Source organism: Hyla sarda, chromosome 1 (genome assembly GCF_029499605.1).
Source record: "Hyla sarda isolate aHylSar1 chromosome 1, aHylSar1.hap1, whole genome shotgun sequence".
Classification (NCBI taxonomy): Eukaryota; Metazoa; Chordata; class Amphibia; order Anura; family Hylidae; genus Hyla; species Hyla sarda.
Genome location: NC_079189.1, coordinates 293233463 through 293253384, shown reverse-complemented (window position 1 = coordinate 293253384; position 19922 = coordinate 293233463). Strand labels below are relative to the sequence as shown.

Below are 19922 nucleotides of genomic sequence, written 5' to 3'. Positions count from 1 at the left end.
AGTAGAATTGGTGGCGCAAAAAATAAGCCATCATATAGATTTTTAGGTGCAAAATTTAAAGAGTTATGATTTTTTACAGGTAAGGAGGAAAAAACGAAAGTGCAAAAAACAAAAAATGCCTGGTCCTTAAGGGGTTAAACACACCATTTCACTTATACAACAACGGCCCCTACTGGTCAAATACAATCACTACAACTCCATCACTTCTAAACCTGCCCGCATTATTTTAATCTACTGTTACCACAAGTCTATGAATAACTTCCTACATCTGTCAATCACAGTTAACTGAATGTTCTAATGCAACCACTTCCATCTCAACCATTATCTAGTTAACCTATTGACCTTTGCTGTCACTCAGAGTTAAATATACACTCGCAACCCCATTCAAACACTATGACAGACATTTATCAAGCGATTTAGTTAAAAAAATTTTACTAAAAATGTCGCACAAATGTCACACCTGCGCCTACGCGATTTTGTCCTACGACAATTTGACTGGAAAGCAAGAAAAGCAAGTTTTCCAAAACGTAACTACGTAGTAATAATTTTAAAATGGACTACGGGTAGTCTGGTATTCATTAACTGCGACAGGCGCAACTGCGCAAAAAAAAGTTGCAACAAGGTTAAAAATTGACTAAATTTACTCCAGCTCAAACATGGAGCAGAAAAAGCTACTACCAAAGTAAAAAAGGAAAAATTGCTTACGTGAAAGAAAATTATCATCAGGCTGAAACCAGCTGATAAATAAGTCACACATAAGCAAAAAAAAAGTAAGGAAAAAAGTACTAAAAAAAGGAATACATAAGCAAACATTGATAAATGTCCCCCTATGTTCCTCTGTTCTCCCATCCAAGACTTATCCAGACCTAAAGCTGCTCAACTTCAACGTGAAGCCAGCCAGCTCTGCCATAGACCTAAATAGGTCTATTGGTTTCAATGAGGACAATTTCTTAATGTTATAGACCAGTGGTTCTTTTTTTTTTTTTTCCCCTTTATAATATTTTATTATTGTTATTTTCAAAATACAATTATCGCACATATACATAGATAAAACTCAAAACAACCAAACCTCTACTTAACAACATCCTACAATCTCTCCCTTTCTCTCACCCCTCTCACCTAACCATCCTTCCGCCTCCCTTTTCCACTCACACCCAGAGTTCACCCCTAATATTTAGGGAGGTTCACACCAACTTATTTAATTGGGTTTCAAAAATTTCCCAGATCACCTGCCATTTGTCTTTTGACTTATCCTTTATAATCCTATTTAATCTTAATTTCTCCATAATACATATTTGTTTCAATGTTCTAACAATGGAAATTATATTTGGAAGAGTTTGGCTATTCCAACAACTGGCTATTGCCTCCCTTGTTGTGACCAGTACATGGAAGGCTATCACTGAATACTTCGGTTGAAGGTGATTCAAACCCAATGATAATAACGCCATTCCTGGCCCCCAGGTAATATCCATAATTTCACCCCACAATAGCTTCAGTAAATCATATATCTCGTCCCAAAACCTTTTTATATGTGGGCAATCCCACCAAATATGTTTTAATGTACCCACCCCTAGCTTACACCGCCAACAAACCGAAGAGTTCTTTATATTGAATTTAGCCATTTTAACCGGGGTCAGGTACCACCTATATAGTAATTTGCGTGATGACTCCAAATGGGAGAGACAATGTGAGAACTTGACTGGGATAGTAAAGATACCCGACCATGTTTCTTCAGAGATAGAAAACCCTAGGTCAATTTCCCATTTGACCTGAAAATTCATTATTTTGGGCTCTGTTTGTTGTAAAGCTTTATATGATCTAGATATCCCACCTCTACCCCCCTTATTGTTAAAAAAATACTCATTGTATCTTGACTTTACTTCAATTCTCCAATCAAAAGAGGAGACACAATGTCGCAGCTGCAAATACTTAAAAAAGTCTTTTGGAGGGATTTCAAATTTTTTAGTGATATGTTCAAATGGCAGCAGTCCTGTATCCCCTACAATATCTCCTAGTGTTAAAATACCCTTTTTCATCCAGGCAGCAAAATCTGTTGTTGGTATAAGGAACTGGACTACCGCCAGTGGAACATTCTCCAATACGCATGGGTTTAGGATTTGATGTTGCAACGCGTACCGCCATGCTTCCAAACCCGCGACAACCGTCGCAACATCCCTTCCCATTTTCTTATTTAATAAAGCTGATATCCACAATACTAACCCAGGGGGCACTCCCCCCAGCAGCTCAGTTTCCAAGCCTACCCAGTGCATCCCCACTTCATTATGCCATAATCTCTGAACCTGGGTTAAGAGGGAAGCGTAATAATATTTTAAAAGGTTTGGGCAGCCTAGTCCCCCTTCTTTAATTGGACGGTATAATATTTGAGCAGAGGTTCTTGGTTTCTTGTTTTTCCAAATATAATTTAATATTATTTGCTGAAGGATTTTAATTGACTTATTTGGTATTTTAATTGGCATATTGCGAAAGATGTATAAAATCTTAGGCAGCAGCATCATTTTAACTATTGACACCCTCCCCAGCCATGAAATCGGCAGTCTGGAATAAGTTGCCACATCCAGCTTCATTTGAAGTATCAGTGACTCCACATTTAGTTTCCCCGTATGCTGTAGCGTAGTCCCTAATTTTATGCCTAAGTAAGTTATGTTTTCCTCTGTCCACATGAATGAATAATTTTCCCCCAAGCACCTTTTAGTTACTTTATCAATATTAAGCATAAGGGCCACTGATTTTGTTATATTAAGTTTATAAAAACTTACTTTACTGAACTCCTCTAATATCCTTACTATTGATTTTAAAGATTTCAGTGGGTCTACACATGAAATCAGTATATCGTCTGCAAAAAGACTTATTCGATAGTCTCCAGTGCCTGTACCTACTGGGATACCTCGTATGTCACCCGACCTTCTCATTTGTTCCGCTAGTGGTTCTATTGCTAGAACAAAAAGCAGGGGAGACAGGGGGCAACCCTGCCTTGTACCGTTAGAAATAAAGAAGGTTCTAGAGGTTGCCCCCTCTGTTCGCACCCTTGCACTGGGAACAGTGTACAAGGCCATGATTGCCCCAATAACCGCTGGTGACAATCCAAACCTCTCCATTACCGAACACAGCCCCAATGAATGCGGTCGAATGCCTTCTCTGCGTCCAGACCCAGCAGGAGAGAAGGCATCCGACCGCGGCCCACCCAGTCCATGAGATCCAGCATGCGACGGGTCCCATCTGATGATTGTCTACCTTTAACAAAACCCACTTGATCTACATGAATCAGTTCTGGTAATAGTGGACTCAGTCTCGCTGCTAATAATTTAGCGTATATTTTTATATCTTCATTCAGCAGCGATATGGGTCTAAAATTGGATGTGATCGTGGGATCTTTCCCCTCCTTTGGGATTAATATAATCTGGGCCTCCAGCATCTCTTTCAGCACTATACCTTTATTAAAAATTTCATTGCAAAGCTCCGTAACCACTGGTGCTAGCCTTATTGCATGTGTTTTGTAAATTTCGCCTATTAAACCATCCGGCCCTGGGGATTTAGCTAGTTTTAATTTATGTATTTGTTGGGACACTTCCTCTAGTTGAAATGGAGCTTCTAAACTCAACTTTTGATCATCGGAAAGTTGTGGTAAGGGTATTTTAGATAAAAAGTGTTTTATTATTTCAGGGGTGGGTTGAGTAGTTTCTAAGTTATTATTCAAATTGTATAGTTGCTCATAGTAATCTGCGAAAGCATTGGCTATGCTTTTGGGATCAAAGATTCTAATATTATTTTGTTGCGTAATATATGTAATTTTCCCCCTTTTTTTATTAATTTTTGTTTGTCTAGCTAAATATCTCCCTGGTCTGTTAGCTAAGTAATATGTATCTGTTTTCTTGTTAATTAGAGCTCTGTTTAGTTTATATAAATCCATATTATGTAAATCGGCGGTAATACTTGATATGCGGGTTGCTATAGAATTATTAAATAAAATTTTGTTCCTTCTATGGAGATCTGCCAACTCCGTCGTTAACGCTCTTCTCTTAGCTCTATCTTCTTTTTTATAATGAGCTGTTAAACTTATAATTTGTCCTCTGAGTGCTGCTTTAAACGCACACCAGAGCATAGAGACAGAGTTAACTGATCCTGTATTTATTTCAAAAAATGTATCAATAAAAGAAGCCAGGGATTTTTTACATTCTTCTTTATTGGCAATATAAGAGCTAGCCCGCCATTGTCTGTCTGGAGTAACTAAGCCAGGGCCTTTTAATTCCAAGATAATTGGGGCGTGGTCCGACCATGTTATTGTTTTTATTTCGGATCCTACTACTGAGTCTAAGAGTGATCTATTAATAAGAAAAAAGTCTATACGTGTATATACTTTATGCACGTGTGAGTAAAATGTAAAGTCTTTTTCCGTAGGATGTTGGATCCTCCAAATGTCAAATAATTCATACTTTGAAATGGTTTTTGATACTGGTGTCGGTTCTTTACCTATTACTTTAGATGATGAATCTACTGAGGGCCAAATGGTTTGGTTAAAGTCCCCCATAATCACAACTCTGTCGCTAACTAAAAAAGGAGTTCTGCGAAGGACCATATTCAAAAATCGGTTTTGGTTACGATTTGGAGCATATAATCCAATAAATACATAGTAGATCCCTCCGATCTTGCACCTGAGGGATACATATCTTCCTTCCTTATCGATATCTACCACTGGGTCTATTAGTTGTATCAACTTACTAATAATTAATGCCACCCCTCCTTTCTTACTTGGTGCTGGGGCCTGATAAATTACAGGGAACATTTTGTGGTTTAACCTAAAAGTATCTTTTATTGCTAAGTGTGTCTCTTGTAAACACATTATGTCTGCTTTAAGTTCTACCGCCTCGCTCCATACCTTAGATCTCTTGATCGGGGAATTCAATCCTTTACAGTTCAAAGATACCACCCGCAATGCCATACCTGATGTACTTCTTTTCTATCTTTCTTTTTTGGCGTGGACTCCCCATGGGTGACTCTGGGTGGGGGGAAGGAGAGGCAGTCATAAACAAACATACAAATCAAAACAACCCTTATGTCCCTTGAAATAATTTTATTCCCTGGACATTTCACAAAACATACTAAATTAACAAATGGCGTCCCGAAGAACGCTTGGTGGAGAGTATGGCTTACACCTTCTGCCATACTCCTGTGTCAGCTATACCGGCTTAGTGGTGGAGGGAAAGACAACTAATAACAGCTACACCTATCTATCGTTTTTCCACCTTAGAGAACGAGCGGCAAATCAAAGAACTGCCAAAAAAAAAAAAAAAAAGAAAATAACATCTATAGGCAATAACTCTCTGCTTTAATTCCATTAATCTTTTCCCCTATCTACTCCAAAAAAAAAAAAAAAAGGGGGGGGGGGAGGGGAAAGATTTTTAACTAATACTTCATCTATCGGTTTATACTCTCTTAATTCCAGTTTTAACCCATTTTCTGCTTAGCTGCCGACCATTCTCTAGGTAGATAAGAATTTTTATCATGAGGTTCCTGTTGGGTTGGGTGAAAACCCCATCTTGCACATAGTTCCAATAATTTAGCCGGGGAGTTCACCACAAAAAAGTCACCCTTAAATGTTACCACCAGTTTAACCGGGAATCCCCATTTATAATTAACTCCGTTGTCTCTCAGAATACGAGTCCCCTCTGAGAATTGCCTTCTTCTCATCAAAGTAGCCGCTGAAAGATCCGAAAACAAGGACAGTTTTGAAAATTTTTCAGACAGAGGTGGGGGGTTCCTTAATGCTGACAATATTTTTTCTTTTGTTTCATAAAAGTGGACTCTCAAGATTATGTCTCTAGGTTTGGCCGGAGACAAATCTTTAGGTTTAGGGAGTCTATGAATTCTATCCATTGTTAGTTCCAAGTCTGATAGTTGGGGTGACAGTTGTCTAAAAAATTCTATAAGAAAATTTCGTAGTTCACCCTGCTTAATCGATTCAGGAATCCCCCTCACTCTCATATTATTTCTCCTCGAACGATCCTCAACTTCTGCTAGTTTTAGTTTTAAAAAGTCTACTTCTTCTTCCAGCTTTTCCATTCTAGGTCTATTGGTTTCAATGAGGACAATTTCTTAATGTTATAGACCAGTGGTTCTTAACCTTGTTGGAGGTACTGAACCCCACCAGCTTCATATGCACATTCACAGAACCCCTCTTAATTGGAAAAATAAAATATGATTTTTTTCAAATTCAAAACATAGGAGGTATATATATAAGTATATATTTATACATAGTTGCACAAAATGAACAAAACCATTAAGAACAAAGAACAAAACCATGAAAACATGATTTTCACACAAAAACATAATGAATATTTACTGCAAATCAGTGTGACTTCTGCTGTTGTCTTTCAGAGACCAGTTCAGAAATAAGCGGCTTTACCTTGGCAAGTGCCACTCTCATGTCATTTTCGCAACAATGGCAGTGTTCGCCCACATTAGGCCGGCAGTGTTCGCCCACATTAGGCCGGCAGTATAGTCCCCCCACATTAGGTGCAATATAGTCCCCCACATTAAGCTGGCAGTATGTTCCCCCACATTAGGTGCAATATAGTCCGCACCATTAGGCTGGCAGTATGTTCCCCCACATAAGGTGCAATATAGTCCCCCCACATTAAGCTGGCAGTATGTTCCCCCCACATTAGGGGCAATATAGTCCCCACGCATTAGGCCAGCAGTATGTTCCCCCACATTAGGTGCAATATAGTCCCCCACATTAGGCTGGCAGTATGTTCCCCCACATTAGGTGCAATATAGTCCGCACCATTAGGCTGGCAGTATGTTCCCCCAGATAAGGTGCAATATAGTCCCCCCACATTAAGCTGGCAGTATAGTCCCCCACATTACGTTGGCAGTATAGTTCCCCCCACATTAGGTGCAGTATGTTCATCCACAGACATACAGCCTCCAGCCATACAGTATGGCTGGAGGCTGTATGCCTGTGTTCTGCCCCACTTCAGTGTTCCGACCACCGCTCCTCGGGACCGGCCATAGCAGGACCGGAGGATCACTGGTCGGAACACCGAAGCTGACGCGCTGCTGGTAAACACTTACCAACTGCCAGTGCGTGTCCTTCTTGCTTCTTCTCCGCGCTCCGTTGCCATGGGCGCACGCATGGGACGTGAGTGACGTCCCTGTGTGCGCTAGCTCCCGGCGGACCCCATGTTTTTAAAGTAAACGCGGGGCCGCAGGCACTTAACAGAGGCATCGCTGTGTTCCGAAAGCATCTGCCACCACACCTGTCCTCAGCAGAACCAAAATCGTGAGTTCAAATCTAAATTCCTGCTAATGCTAGCGTGACTACTGAACCGCAACTAATTCCCCTAAATCCAGAGGAACAGTGCAATAGACTAAAAGACTCTGAATGCTAAAGTCGCAACCATTGTCAATCTCCAAAGGAAAGCTGTTGTTATGCCAAGAGACTGTTCTGTTAATGAAGTGTACAGTAAATCTTCAGTAAAAGTTAACACTTTACAGGAGCTCTCCGGTTGTGGACAATCTATTATTCTCTACCTCAAACCTATTATCATCTACCTCCCTATCGTTCCTGGGAAGGGCGGCGGTAGAAAAAGCTTTATTGAAGAGCCCTCACCCTGGCATCACAAACAGGAAGGGTTAACAAGCATCCTTTGATTACTGCAAAGCTACACTCCCCATGCCCTACACCCCCCAGGCTATCACAAAATGGAAAAGTGAATGACCCTGATCAGACAAAAACGTCACTTGTGAGTGTAACATACACAACTAGTAGTGTGCACATATTAAATTACATATATATATATATATATATATATATTTGTCTTGGGTCTGATGGGACTCCTCTACACCCCTGTGGATTTAGTATTTTTTTATTTTTGTCAAGTATAGTTGAGGTATCTGACATCAGGTATAAATTAGACAACAGAGAAGAAAACTGTTTGACTCCTTGTGGCCATCGTGCATGTGTCCTAAAATTCCTCCATGCCTGATATAAGATTGGGTGAGAGAGCAAATTGCTGCACCACCCCTGTTAGGCCCATTTTCACCAGCCCATTGTGGTTACAGTCTATTCATACTGTTGCCCCAGATTATGGGGCATTGCGCCAGAAATTCTGTCTGCGCCCGAATTTGCTCCCGAATTTGCTTTCGAATTTAAAAAACCCGAAAAACTCTCTATTTTACTCAGAAAACCCGAAAAAGGGGCATGGTTGTCGGGGAAAGGGGTGTGGATGCCGAAAAGGTGGCGTGTCCTCGACATTTTCACAAAAACCCAACATATTTACTAAGGTTTCCACAGAAATGTGGTGGATTTGAGCTGAGGAAAACCCCAAAGATCAGAGCATATGTAAAAAAAGAAAAGTGTAGGGAAAAGTGCAAAATGGGAAACCCCAGTAAATACCATTAAAAAAAAACTGTAGGGAATTAAAACCAATAAAGAAAACTCCACTCCATTCTTAGTAAATCAGAGCCATTTTATTCCTTCTGTGAGGAAATGGGATATATACCTAAGGGATCGTGCCTAAAGGCTCGCCTTCTGAATTGACTGAATGTGACATGTTGTTGGTACAATATTTTAGCATTTAGGGCCCCACTTTTAATTTTGCCCAGGGCGTCACAATGTCCCAAACCAGCCCTGGTCCTACTATCAATACTTATCTCTTATGCAGGATAGGGGATAGTATCGGGGTTCGATTGCTGGGACCCCTCGCCACCTTGAAAACAGGGATCTCCTGTCAGAATAGTACAGCCCTCATGAATGTGCACTATTTCATTGTGTACAGGACTGCCAGAGATAGCTGCATTCCCACAATGATGTACATATGGGCCTCTCTAACCCCATCCTGTAAACATTTGGTGCTATGCTAAAGATGTGTCAAAATGTCCACTATAAAGGTATCCCACACAATAACAAAAAAATAACATTAAAATCAAAATGGCAAATATGAGCCTTACTTCTGGCATCCATCACCCAACAAAAAATCAACAACACTTCCTAAACCAGTGGCCCACAACCCCCAAGACCAGAAGTGCAAACAACATACAGCAAACATAAACCTCCAACACAACTCAACTCAACCCAACCCAATAGCACACATGCACACATAACCCAGAGGACAAAGCCTGCCATCATATTGCGTCCACTTACATGAGTACATTTGTTTATTTTGTCATTCAAAACATTTTACTCTAAAATTAATATTGTTATTTTTTTTTTTTTTTTGTTGAACGCACAATGACTTAAAAGGGTGGTGCCAGAAAGTTAAACAGATTTGTAAATGACTTCTATTTTAAAATCTTAACTCTTTTAGTTGCTGTGTGCTCCAGAGAAAGTTGTGTAATTTCTGTCTGACCACAGTGCTCTCTGCTCTGGCCTCTGCCCGTGTCAGGAACTGTCCAGACCATTAGCAAATCCCCAAAGCAAACTTCTCTCTATGGACAGTTCCTGACACAGACAGAGGAGGCAGTAGAGAGCAGTGGCGTTGCGACCCGGGTGCGGGGGGTGCGGCCCGCACTGGGTGACACCAACCTAATGGGGTGACACCAAGACGCTCCGCAGCACCCACACCCCCTCCCCAGCTACACTGACACCCCTCTATGTGACCGGCCTCCCATCCGTCAGCACACCCCCCCTGTGCTGTGTGTGCGGTGCGCCCGTCCGTTAGCAACCCCCCCCCCCTTTCAGTGCGCCCGTCCGTCATCACGCCCCCTCACCTTCACCAGTACTGTGCCCGGCCTCCGCTCCCACGTCTGCGCCGGCCTGACGTCACACCGCATGGCCGCGCAGGGGGACGTCAGTTACGTCACTCGCATTGCGCCCGGTGAGAAGGATCGCTACGCTGGATGGGTGAGTGTGTGTGTCTGTATCTATGTTTGTGTGTGTGACTGTGTGTGTGTGTGTGTGTGTGTGTGACTGTGTGTGTGTGTGACTGTGTGTGTTTGTGTGACTCTCTGAGTGTGTGTGTGACTCTGTGTATTTGTGTGACTCTGTGTGTGACTGTGTGTTTGTGTGACTCTGTGTGTGTGTGTGTGTGACTCTGTGTGTGACTCTGTGTGTGTGTGACTGTGTGACTCTGTGTGTCTGTCTGTGAGTGTGTGTCTCTCTGACTGTGTGTGTTTGTGTGTGTGTGTCTCTCTGTGTTGTATGTGTTGTTTTTTTTTTGTGTGTGTGCATGTGTGTGTGTGTGTGTGGAGAGACTTTGACGCATTGTGGGGAACCTGCAAGGGAACCTGCGGCCTAATGTGGGGAGTCTATGCTACCTAATGTGGGGAGTCTATGCTACCTAATGTGGGGAGTCTATGCTACCTAATGTGCGGAGTATATGCTACCTAATGTGCGGAGTCTATGATACCTAATGTGCGGAATCTATGCTACCTAATGTGGGGAGTCTATGCTAGCTAATGTGGGGAATCTGTGCTACCGAATGTGGGGAAACTGCTACCTAATGTGGGGAATCTGTGCTACCTAATATGGGGAAATTGCTACCTAATGTGGGGTAACTGGTACCTACCTAATGTGGGGAAACTGGTACCAAATGTGGGGAATCTATGCTGCCTAATGTGGGGAAAAGATGCTACCTAATGTGGGGAAACTGCTACCTACCTAATGTGGGGGAACTGCTGCCTACCTAATGCTCCCCCCCCCTGGAAGTAGCACCCTCATCATCCGCCAGCAACTACCCCCCCCCCCCCAGCAGCACCTCCATCAGCAGATCCTGATGGTGGATGATGGCGGTGCTCCTGCCAGGAGGATGATCCTGCCGATGGATGATGGGGGTGATACTGCCAGGGGGGATGGCCAGTAGCACCCTCATCATCCTTCAGCAACACCCCCCCCCCCCAGTAGTAGCACCCCGATCATCTACTAGCAACACCATCAATACCCCCCTCCCGTGGTAATAGCATCAGCTAACGGATGTTGAGGGGTGTTACTGCGCTTGTGGTATTATATTCAGAGGGTGCACTGTATGGCAACGTTATATTCAGAGGGCGCAGTTTGTGGTAGTATTATATTCAGAGGGCACAGTGGGTGGTAGTATTATATTCAGAGGGCGCAGTTTGTGGTAGTATTATTAGAGATGAGCGAACTTACAGTAAATTCGATTCGTCACGAACTTGTCGGCTCAGCAGTTGATGACTTATACTGCGTAAATTAGTTCAGCCTTCAGGTGCTCCGGTGGGCTGGAAAAGGTGGATACATTCATAGGAAAGATTCTCCTAGGACAATATCCACCTTTTCCAGCCCACGGGAGCACCTGAAACTGAACTAATTTATGCAGGAAAAGCCATCAACTGCCGAGCCGAGAAGTTTGTGACGAGTTGAATTTGCTGTAGTTTGCTCATCTCTAAGTATTATATTCAGAGGGCGCAGTCGGTGGTAGTAATATATTCAGAGTGTACAGTATGTGTTGGTATTATATTCAGAGGGTACAGTATGTGATAGTATTATATTCAGGGGTACAGTATGTGATAGTATTATATTCAGGGGTACAGTATGTGGCAGATTTATATTCAGAGGGTACAGTATATGGTAGTATTATATTCAGAGGGTACAGTATGTGATAGTATTATATTCAGGGGTACAGTATGTGGCAGATTTATATTCAGAGGGTACAGTATATGGTAGTATTATATTCAGAGGGTACAGTATGTGATAGTATTATATTCAGGGGTACAGTATGTGGCAGATTTATATTCAGAGGGTACAGTATGTGATGGTATTATATTCAGAATTTACAGTGTGTGGTAGTATTATATTCAGTGGGTATGGTGTATGGAAGGTTTATAATCAAAGAGTATAGTGTATAGTAGTATTATATTTAGAGGATACAGTGTCTGGCAGGTTTATAATAATAATTGTTTTCATATAGAGGATGAGAATGCGCTGACATAGTGAGGAGACGTCTGGGCGTCACATTCTAAGACAGAAGTTTTAGCTGGACCAGGCGGTATGTACCATCTGAATTAGATAAGGAAAGACTATAGAGAAGACGTCACCTGTAGTCACTGATATCATTGTAGATTCTCCTCATTATAGAGAAGACGTCACCTGTAGTCACTGATATTATTGTGTATTCTCCTCACTATAGAGAAGACGTCACCTGTAGTCACTGATATCATTGTACATTCTCCTGACTATAGAGAAGACGTCACCTGTAGTCACTGATATCATTGTGTATTCTACTCACTATAGAGAAGACGTCACCTGTAGTCACTGATATCATTGTGTATTCTCCTCACTATAGAGAAGACATCACCTGTAGTCACTGATATCATTGTGTATTCTCCTCACTATAGAGAAGACGTCACCTGTAGTCACTGATATCATTGTGTATTCTCACTATAGAGAAGACGTCACCTGTAGTCACTAGTGTTGAGCGGCATAGGCCATATTCGAATTCGCGAATATTCGCGAATATATGGACGAATATTCGTCATATATTCGCGAATATTCGCATATTCGTTATATTCTCGTTTTATTTTCGCATTTGCGAACATTCGCGTATGCGAAAATTAACACATGTGAATATTAGCATATAAAAAATTAACATACGCGAAAATTCGCATATGCGAAAATTTGCATATGCTACTTTTCGCATATGCGAATTTTCGCGCGCCAGTCTCACACAGTAGTATTACAGCCTTCTTTACACCACACAAGCTGGAAGCAGAGAGGGGTGATCACTGTGATGTGTACTGTGAAGAGAAAAAAAAAAAAAAAACGAATATTCGTAATTACGAATATATAGCGCTATATTCGCGAAATTCGCGAATTCGCGAATATGCGATATTCGCGAATAATATTCGAATTGCGAATATTCGCGAGCAACACTAGTAGTCACTGATATCATTGTGTATTCTCCTCTCTATGTCCCATCAGAGCTGTAGTCGCTTGTCAGTTCTACAGTTATGGTCAGTGAAACTACAACTCCCAGCATAACCTCACCACTGCATAAAGGGGTACTCTACTGGAAAACATTTTTTTTAATCAACTGGTGCTACAAAGTTAAACAGATTTGTAAATTACTTCTATTTAAAAATCTTAATCCTTCCAGTACTTATTAGCTGCTTTATAAGCGATTCACGGGAAGTTATTTTCTTTTTTAATTTCTTTTCTGTCTGACCACAGTGCTCTGTGCTAACACCTCTGTCCATGTCAAGAACTGTCCATAGTAGGAGCAAATCCCCATAGCAAACCTATCCTGCTCTGGACAGTTCCTGACATGGACAGAGGTGTCAGCAAATAGCACTGTGGTCAAATTGGAAAGAACTACGCAACTTCCTGTGGAGCATACACCAGCTTATAAGTACTGTAAGTATTAAGATTTTAAATAGAAGTAATTTAAAAATCTGTTTAACTTTCTGGCACCAGTTGATATAAAAGTAAATGTTTTCCAGTGGAGTACCCCTTTAAGTAATTCTGGGAGCTGTATATTTAAATGGTGAAAACTTCTTAAACACTTTCCCATTCTGTGGCAACTGGTATATCTGAATATTATACTGGAATTTCTCACAATGCGCTACAACAGTGGTGTCTGTCACAACAGGCTAAAAACTTACTGGGGGGAGGGGGGAGGTATGGGGGTGACACCATTTTCTACCGCACCGGGTGACACCAACTCTAGCAACGCCACTGGTAGAGAGCACTGTGGTCAGTTCGGAAAGAACTTCCTCTGTAGTATACAGCAACTTAAGAGTACTGGAAGGATTTCTGGAACCAGATGATTTGAAAAAAAAATTATTCCACTGGAGTACCCCTTTAATGTTGTTTTACAACATCCAGAAGGGGTTGGGTGATAAATATATTTAGAAATTGTATAGTGATGGTAGAGGACTGGTGCTAAGTCTGTGTGTAGAAGTTAACATTACTTTCTCAATAATAGGTATATAGCCAACTCATCATTCTCAGGACAAACTGGTCAAGTATACCTAATGAATAATAATGTTGTCCACACTGATCACCACTACAAGATATGGAGCCTGGTGCGTGACTCTTTAGGAGACCCCACTTGGGTAACTGTGGGTGGTTGGTATGAAGGTAAAATGGAAGTGGAAGAAGGCGTGTGGCAAAATCGCATACAAAAAAGAGAACCAGCTCCAGTTGTGACCCAACGTACAAAGCTCAGGGTGGTAACCCTTGTGGAACATCCCTTTGTTTTCACTCGAGAGGTGGATGCTGATGGCAGTTGTCCAGCTGGCCAAATGTGCTTGGACCCCCACACAAATAACTCTGCCTTATTAGATATGCTGTTTGAAGAGATAAATTCCCCTAATGGTTCTGTGTCACTTAAATACAAAACTTGTTGTTATGGCTACTGTATTGATTTATTGGAAAAGCTCGCAGAAGATCTTGGATTTGACTTTGAACTGTACATTGTTGGAGATGGAAAATATGGCGCTCGTAAAGGCAACCGCTGGACAGGGCTAGTTGGAGACTTGTTGAGCGGAGCAGCTCACATGGCTGTTACCTCCTTTAGCATAAACTCTGCACGAAGCACTGTTATAGACTTTACTAGTCCATTTTACTCTACCAGCCTTGGCATTTTAGTACGCATGCGAGACACTGCCTCACCTCTTGGCGCTTTCATGTGGCCCCTACACTGGTCCATGTGGGTTGGCATATTTGTGGCCTTGCACATCACTGCATTATTTCTTACATTCTATGAATGGAAGAGTCCTTTTGGTATGACCCCACATGGACGTAACCGGATGAAAGTCTTCTCATACTCTTCAGCACTCAACCTTTGCTACGCTATTCTTTTTGGAAGGACAGTTTCAAGTAAAACTCCAAAGTGCTGCACAGGAAGAGTTCTCATGAACCTGTGGGCTATTTTCTGTTTACTAGTACTATCCAGCTACACTGCAAACCTTGCTGCAGTAATGGTAGGAGATAAGACATACGAAGTTTTGTCAGGAATCCATGATCCCAAGGTGAGTAGCTCAATAACTACTTTGTCTTTTGTGTCACAAAACGATTAATTTATTTATAAATGATAAAGTTCTGCAGGACAGGAATAAACACTTACAGGACCTACAGTTCTTCTAGCTTCTGGGAGACTTGAACAAATTGATACTTTCCCAGTTAGATATTTAAAGCTTAATGTGAACCTGCTAGAACTTATAAATATGCAATTTACTGAACTCCTTAAGGGTCTATTGACACGTACAGTATCCTGCACATATTTGATGCACAGGATTTAAAGCTGCAATTATGAAGCTGTGTTAAGTCATTTAGTTCAAACTGAAATCTGCAGCATAAAATCTGCAGCTTCAAATCCTACACATCAAGTATGTGCAGGATACTGTATCTGTGAATACATCCAAAGGGTGCGTTCACACGAGCGGATTTTGCTGTAGATTTTGGTGCAGAATTTGCTGCGAAGTTTCAGCTGCTTATTTTATACAGTTTTTTTTCTGCTGCTTATATATGTGCTGGTAAGTCAATGAAAAAATAAGCAGCAGAAAATGAGTAGCTAAAAATAAGAAGCAATAAATTAATAGCAGAAAATAAAAAGCAGAAGATCAGCTGCGGAAAATCCGCACAAAAAATTTGCTCGTGTGAACGAGCCCTAAGGGTATGTTCAGATGAGCGGATTTACAGTGGATTTTACGCTTCAGATCCGCCGATGAAGAACCTGTGTATGCTGCCTTTACAGGTGCCTGCTCGGAGCAGAAATACACCACTACGTGCAGACACACTGAAGCGATGTGCGAGTCGCCGCGCATGCGCGGTGTACTCGCACACATCGCAGCAGCTCTTCCTGCTCTATGAGCTAGGCCGAGAGCTGCCGTGATGTGCGAGTATACTGCGCATGTGTGCGGTGACTCGCACATCGCAGTGTGTCTGCGCGTGTGTCTGCAGCGTTTGCCGCTCTGAGCAGACACATGTAAAGGCAGCATACAGAGGTCCTTCAGTGGCTGATCCACAGTGAAATACGCGCTGTAAATCCGCTCGTCTGAACATACCCTAAGGGTGTATTCACACGTACAGTATTCTGCACATATATGATGTGTAGGATTTGAAGCTGTGTTCAGTGATTTACTTTACATTGAAATCTGCAGCACCAAATCCTGCACATCAGATATGCGTAGAATACTGTACGTGAAAGTCTTCAAAAAAGTCTTCTATGCTGACATTTGTATGAGAGGCCCTTTTCATTTCTTTTAAGTTGTCATTAAAGACTTGTATAGTCTTTAGGTTATAGGTTACCTGGATTGAATATTGACATATACAAGTTTACCGCTTCTCCATGATAAATGTCAGAGTTAAAAATTTAACGAGAGGTGGAGGAATACATCAATTATTTTCATCATGACCTTAAAGGGGTTATCTAAAAATTTCATTTTATTATATATATATATATATATATATATATATATATATATATTGTATTATTATTATTATTATTATTATTATAAATAAAAAAAAGCTCTTACTGATATATGTTCATAAGCCAGCAATCGCTATTGCACAAGTCATGGCTATGTTCACAAGGTGGGATTTCTGTGCACAATTCCGGCAGAAAATTCTGCTTGGAAATTCCGCAAAATTTACTGCACATTAACTTCTATGGGAATTCCACTGTCCCATTCACACAGCAGAATTTCCACGGCGGACATTCTACCACGGAAATTCCGCATTCTGCAGAATTATAAGACATGTCTTTAAATTTTGTGGGATTCCATTTAGAGCCCCATTGACGTTAATGGGTTTCTAAATTCAAGTAAAGAGTCCACAGTCTGCTTTTTTGTGCTGAATTTGAGCAGAATAGCAGAAAAAATTCTGCCATGTGAACATAGCCTAAGACTGACAGCTACTTGCAGTGATTTAATTGTAAATAAAGGAGAAGGGAAGATTAAGGAAGGATGGAGACAGTAGTAGAGGATGGTGGGAATTGTAGACTAAGCCCCACCAAACAGATAGGTGGATAGGCCTAAAACGAAAGCTGAGACCCCCTGTTCTGTGATAAGGAGGAGACTGTTGGAAAGTGACCAGTACAGCATTACAGTGAAAGGTGACACCAGTATAGAGTTAATACAAGATCTTTACAATAGCTGAGGCTCGAAGCTCAGCCTCCTACTCCTGTGGAATGACCGCTTCAAAGGTCACATAGCGTGCCCAGACATGTTTCCCATTCTTGTGAATTAAACAGCTCCCATCTATTGTTGCCTATGTCCATGTGGCTTGCTGTAAAGCTTACCTCTAAATACTTTTAAACACAGGTCAGGCAAGATGGTTGACCTCATAATAATGTAGAAAAAAATGAAATAAAACACATTTTAAAACAAAAAAATGTAAACAGATTAAAAATATCAGGTTAAAGTATCTGCTTCTTTTTAGATAAAAATAAATCTAGGTGATACATTCACTTTGAGTAGTAAAATAAAGTATTTTTTGAATTTGTATGACTGTACATTTGAGTTTATTTATTTGAGTTTTTAAGTGCATTTGAGTTTTTTTTAATCTCTCCTGATAACCCTGTTAAATACCCACAAGATACAGATATAGAGAAACCAAAGAATAATCTACGCAAAAGTTATACAATAAAAGTTTCCAATAGATAAAATCAAGCCACTTGGAATCCACTAAATTTTGGTCCAAGAGGGAGTCACAGTAAATCTTACTGTTAAGTAGGAAGGAGGTATAGTGATGAAGAAGTTGTATTTTATCAACATTTTAATAATCTGTCTTTCTTTGCAGCTCCATCATCCTTCTCAGGGTTTCCGCTTTGGCACAGTTTGGGAGAGCAGTGCAGAGCAATACATTAAAAAAAGTTTCCCTGAAATACACAACTACATGCGAAGGTTCAGCGTCCCATCCACATCAGATGGAGTCCGCATGTTAAAGTGAGGAGGCATTTCAGTGACAGGGTGGGCACAACTGTTGGATAATTTAACATGACATTTGGGGCATCAGTTTTTTACATTCCACAGTAAAGACATAATACACATCATTGGAAAATGTTATGAATTGGCCTGTAATAAGCAAATAGTATAGTTGTGCATGACCTAGTCAAGTAGTCTGATTTGGCCATCCATGGAGTGAGCATACCATAACTTAAAGGGGTTATCCAGTATTAGAAAAACAGCTGAGGACGGTGTAGAGCTGTTTTTGGAAGAAATTAAAGGGGCACTTAGGTGGAAAACACTTTCACAGATTTGTAAATTACTTCTATAAAAAAAATCTTAACCCTGTACTTATCAGCTGTTGTATGCTCCAGAGGAAGTTCTTTTCTTTTTTAATTTCTTTTCTGTCTGACCACAGTGCACTCTGCTAAAGCCTCTGTCCATGTCGGGAACTGTCCAGAGCAGGAGAGGTTTGCTATGAGGATTTGCTACTGCTCTGGACAGTTCCTGACATGGACAGAAGTATCAGCAGAGAGCACTGTGGTCAGACACAAAGGAAATTCAAAAAGAAAAGAACTTCCTTTAGAGCATACAGCATCCTTTGAGGCTGGAAGAAGCATGCATTGGCGTATGAAACTGCCGGCGTAGCCTCTGAGCACCATTACACCTGCGCTGATGCTGTTATCCAGCTACCTGTACACCGGACTCCTACACTGAACTGTCTCCGTTGAGCAGTGAGTGCATGTGCACCCTTTTCTGTGTATTATATTTGATACTTCATTCTTTGTATATGCACCCCCCAGGAGACGATTACTTAGGTCGCCGATACCGTGCTGTATCATGAAGGTGAAGTAACCTTTTTGTGTGCCCTCTCCTTTCCCGTCTTACCACTATTTTAATACAAATCTGTTAAACTTTTTGGAGCCAGTTGATATAAAAAAAAAAGTGTTTTCCACTGGAGTACCCCTTAAAATCTGTTTTTCAATTCCTGGATAACCCCTTTAATGTGGTTCATTGGGCACTATTTATGTCTATCATGTGATCACTTTTATTGGCATCACTCTTATTGCCCTGCTCCTATAATGGAGCAGAGCAACAGAAATGAACAAAACTAGCGGGAACAAAACCTTACATACAAATTAGAAAATTACACTAAAACTGGAACGGAGATTTGTGTGCACATTAGTTACTATGTTTACTTTTATCCCCTTCAGGATTCTAGTGTTTGGTATTTCTTACGTTTTACTCCACCATGCATCTCCTGGCTACAATAATGCTGGGGCCAGAAGCTCCAAGCCACTGCACCAATGATTACTTTAACATGCAATTAAATGCTGCTGTCAACTTGTCTTTGACTGTGACATTTAAAGTGTTTATAGCTGCCCGCGCTGATCGCCACATATCTGCTTTAGCCTCAGGGCCCAACTACTGAAATGCCAGCTCCATAGACACTTTGGGGCACTATGATCAATTAGTATCATCATGGGTCGTAAAGGGGTTGATCAGTATTATGAAATAGAAATTCAGAATGAAAACAAGAACTTTGCATCATGAAATATGCCCCAATGATTGGGGATAATGGCAAAACATTATTCTGATGTATACCGCAGCATACCATTTTCCTTTACTAGATCAAATAGAGTCTACTAGTGATTGTGTTCGGCTTATTCCTGGATCCTACTTTCAAAAGAAAGTATATATTCAGGACCAAACATAGTCACATGTAGACTATGTTCAGTGATCTATTATATTGGTTGGGTCTGCCAAAGTTTTATCACAGTGCACGTTGGAATAGCTTTATGCCAGTATTGATACGTAAACCTCAGACATAGCATTGAAACATGGTGTGAATAAAGCCTTTCTTATAGGAAATAAAAAGAATTACTATTGCTAGCACAGAGTTATTCTCTCCAGTTGTTCTACCTAACCAAAAAATTATGTCAGAGAAAGTAATTAAAAGGAGTACTCTGCCCCTAGATAAGATGTCTGATTGCGGTGGTTCTGTGGTGGGAGACGTTACATCACGCAATGCCCCATCATGACATTACTCTATGCCCCTA

General features: G+C 41.0%; 1 protein-coding gene across 3 annotated transcripts in view; it reads left to right on the top strand.

Annotated features, from left to right (window-relative positions):
* Window positions 1-19922, top strand: part of GRIN3B (glutamate ionotropic receptor NMDA type subunit 3B) — a 101654-nt gene that overhangs the window by 63496 nt on the left and 18236 nt on the right. For all 3 annotated transcript variants that reach the window (XM_056517716.1, XM_056517735.1, XM_056517725.1), the window contains 2 exons: window positions 13899-14946; window positions 17717-17862. In XM_056517716.1, coding sequence (XP_056373691.1) covers window positions 13899-14946; window positions 17717-17862 — 1194 coding nt within the window. The remainder of the gene's footprint in view (window positions 1-13898; window positions 14947-17716; window positions 17863-19922) is intronic.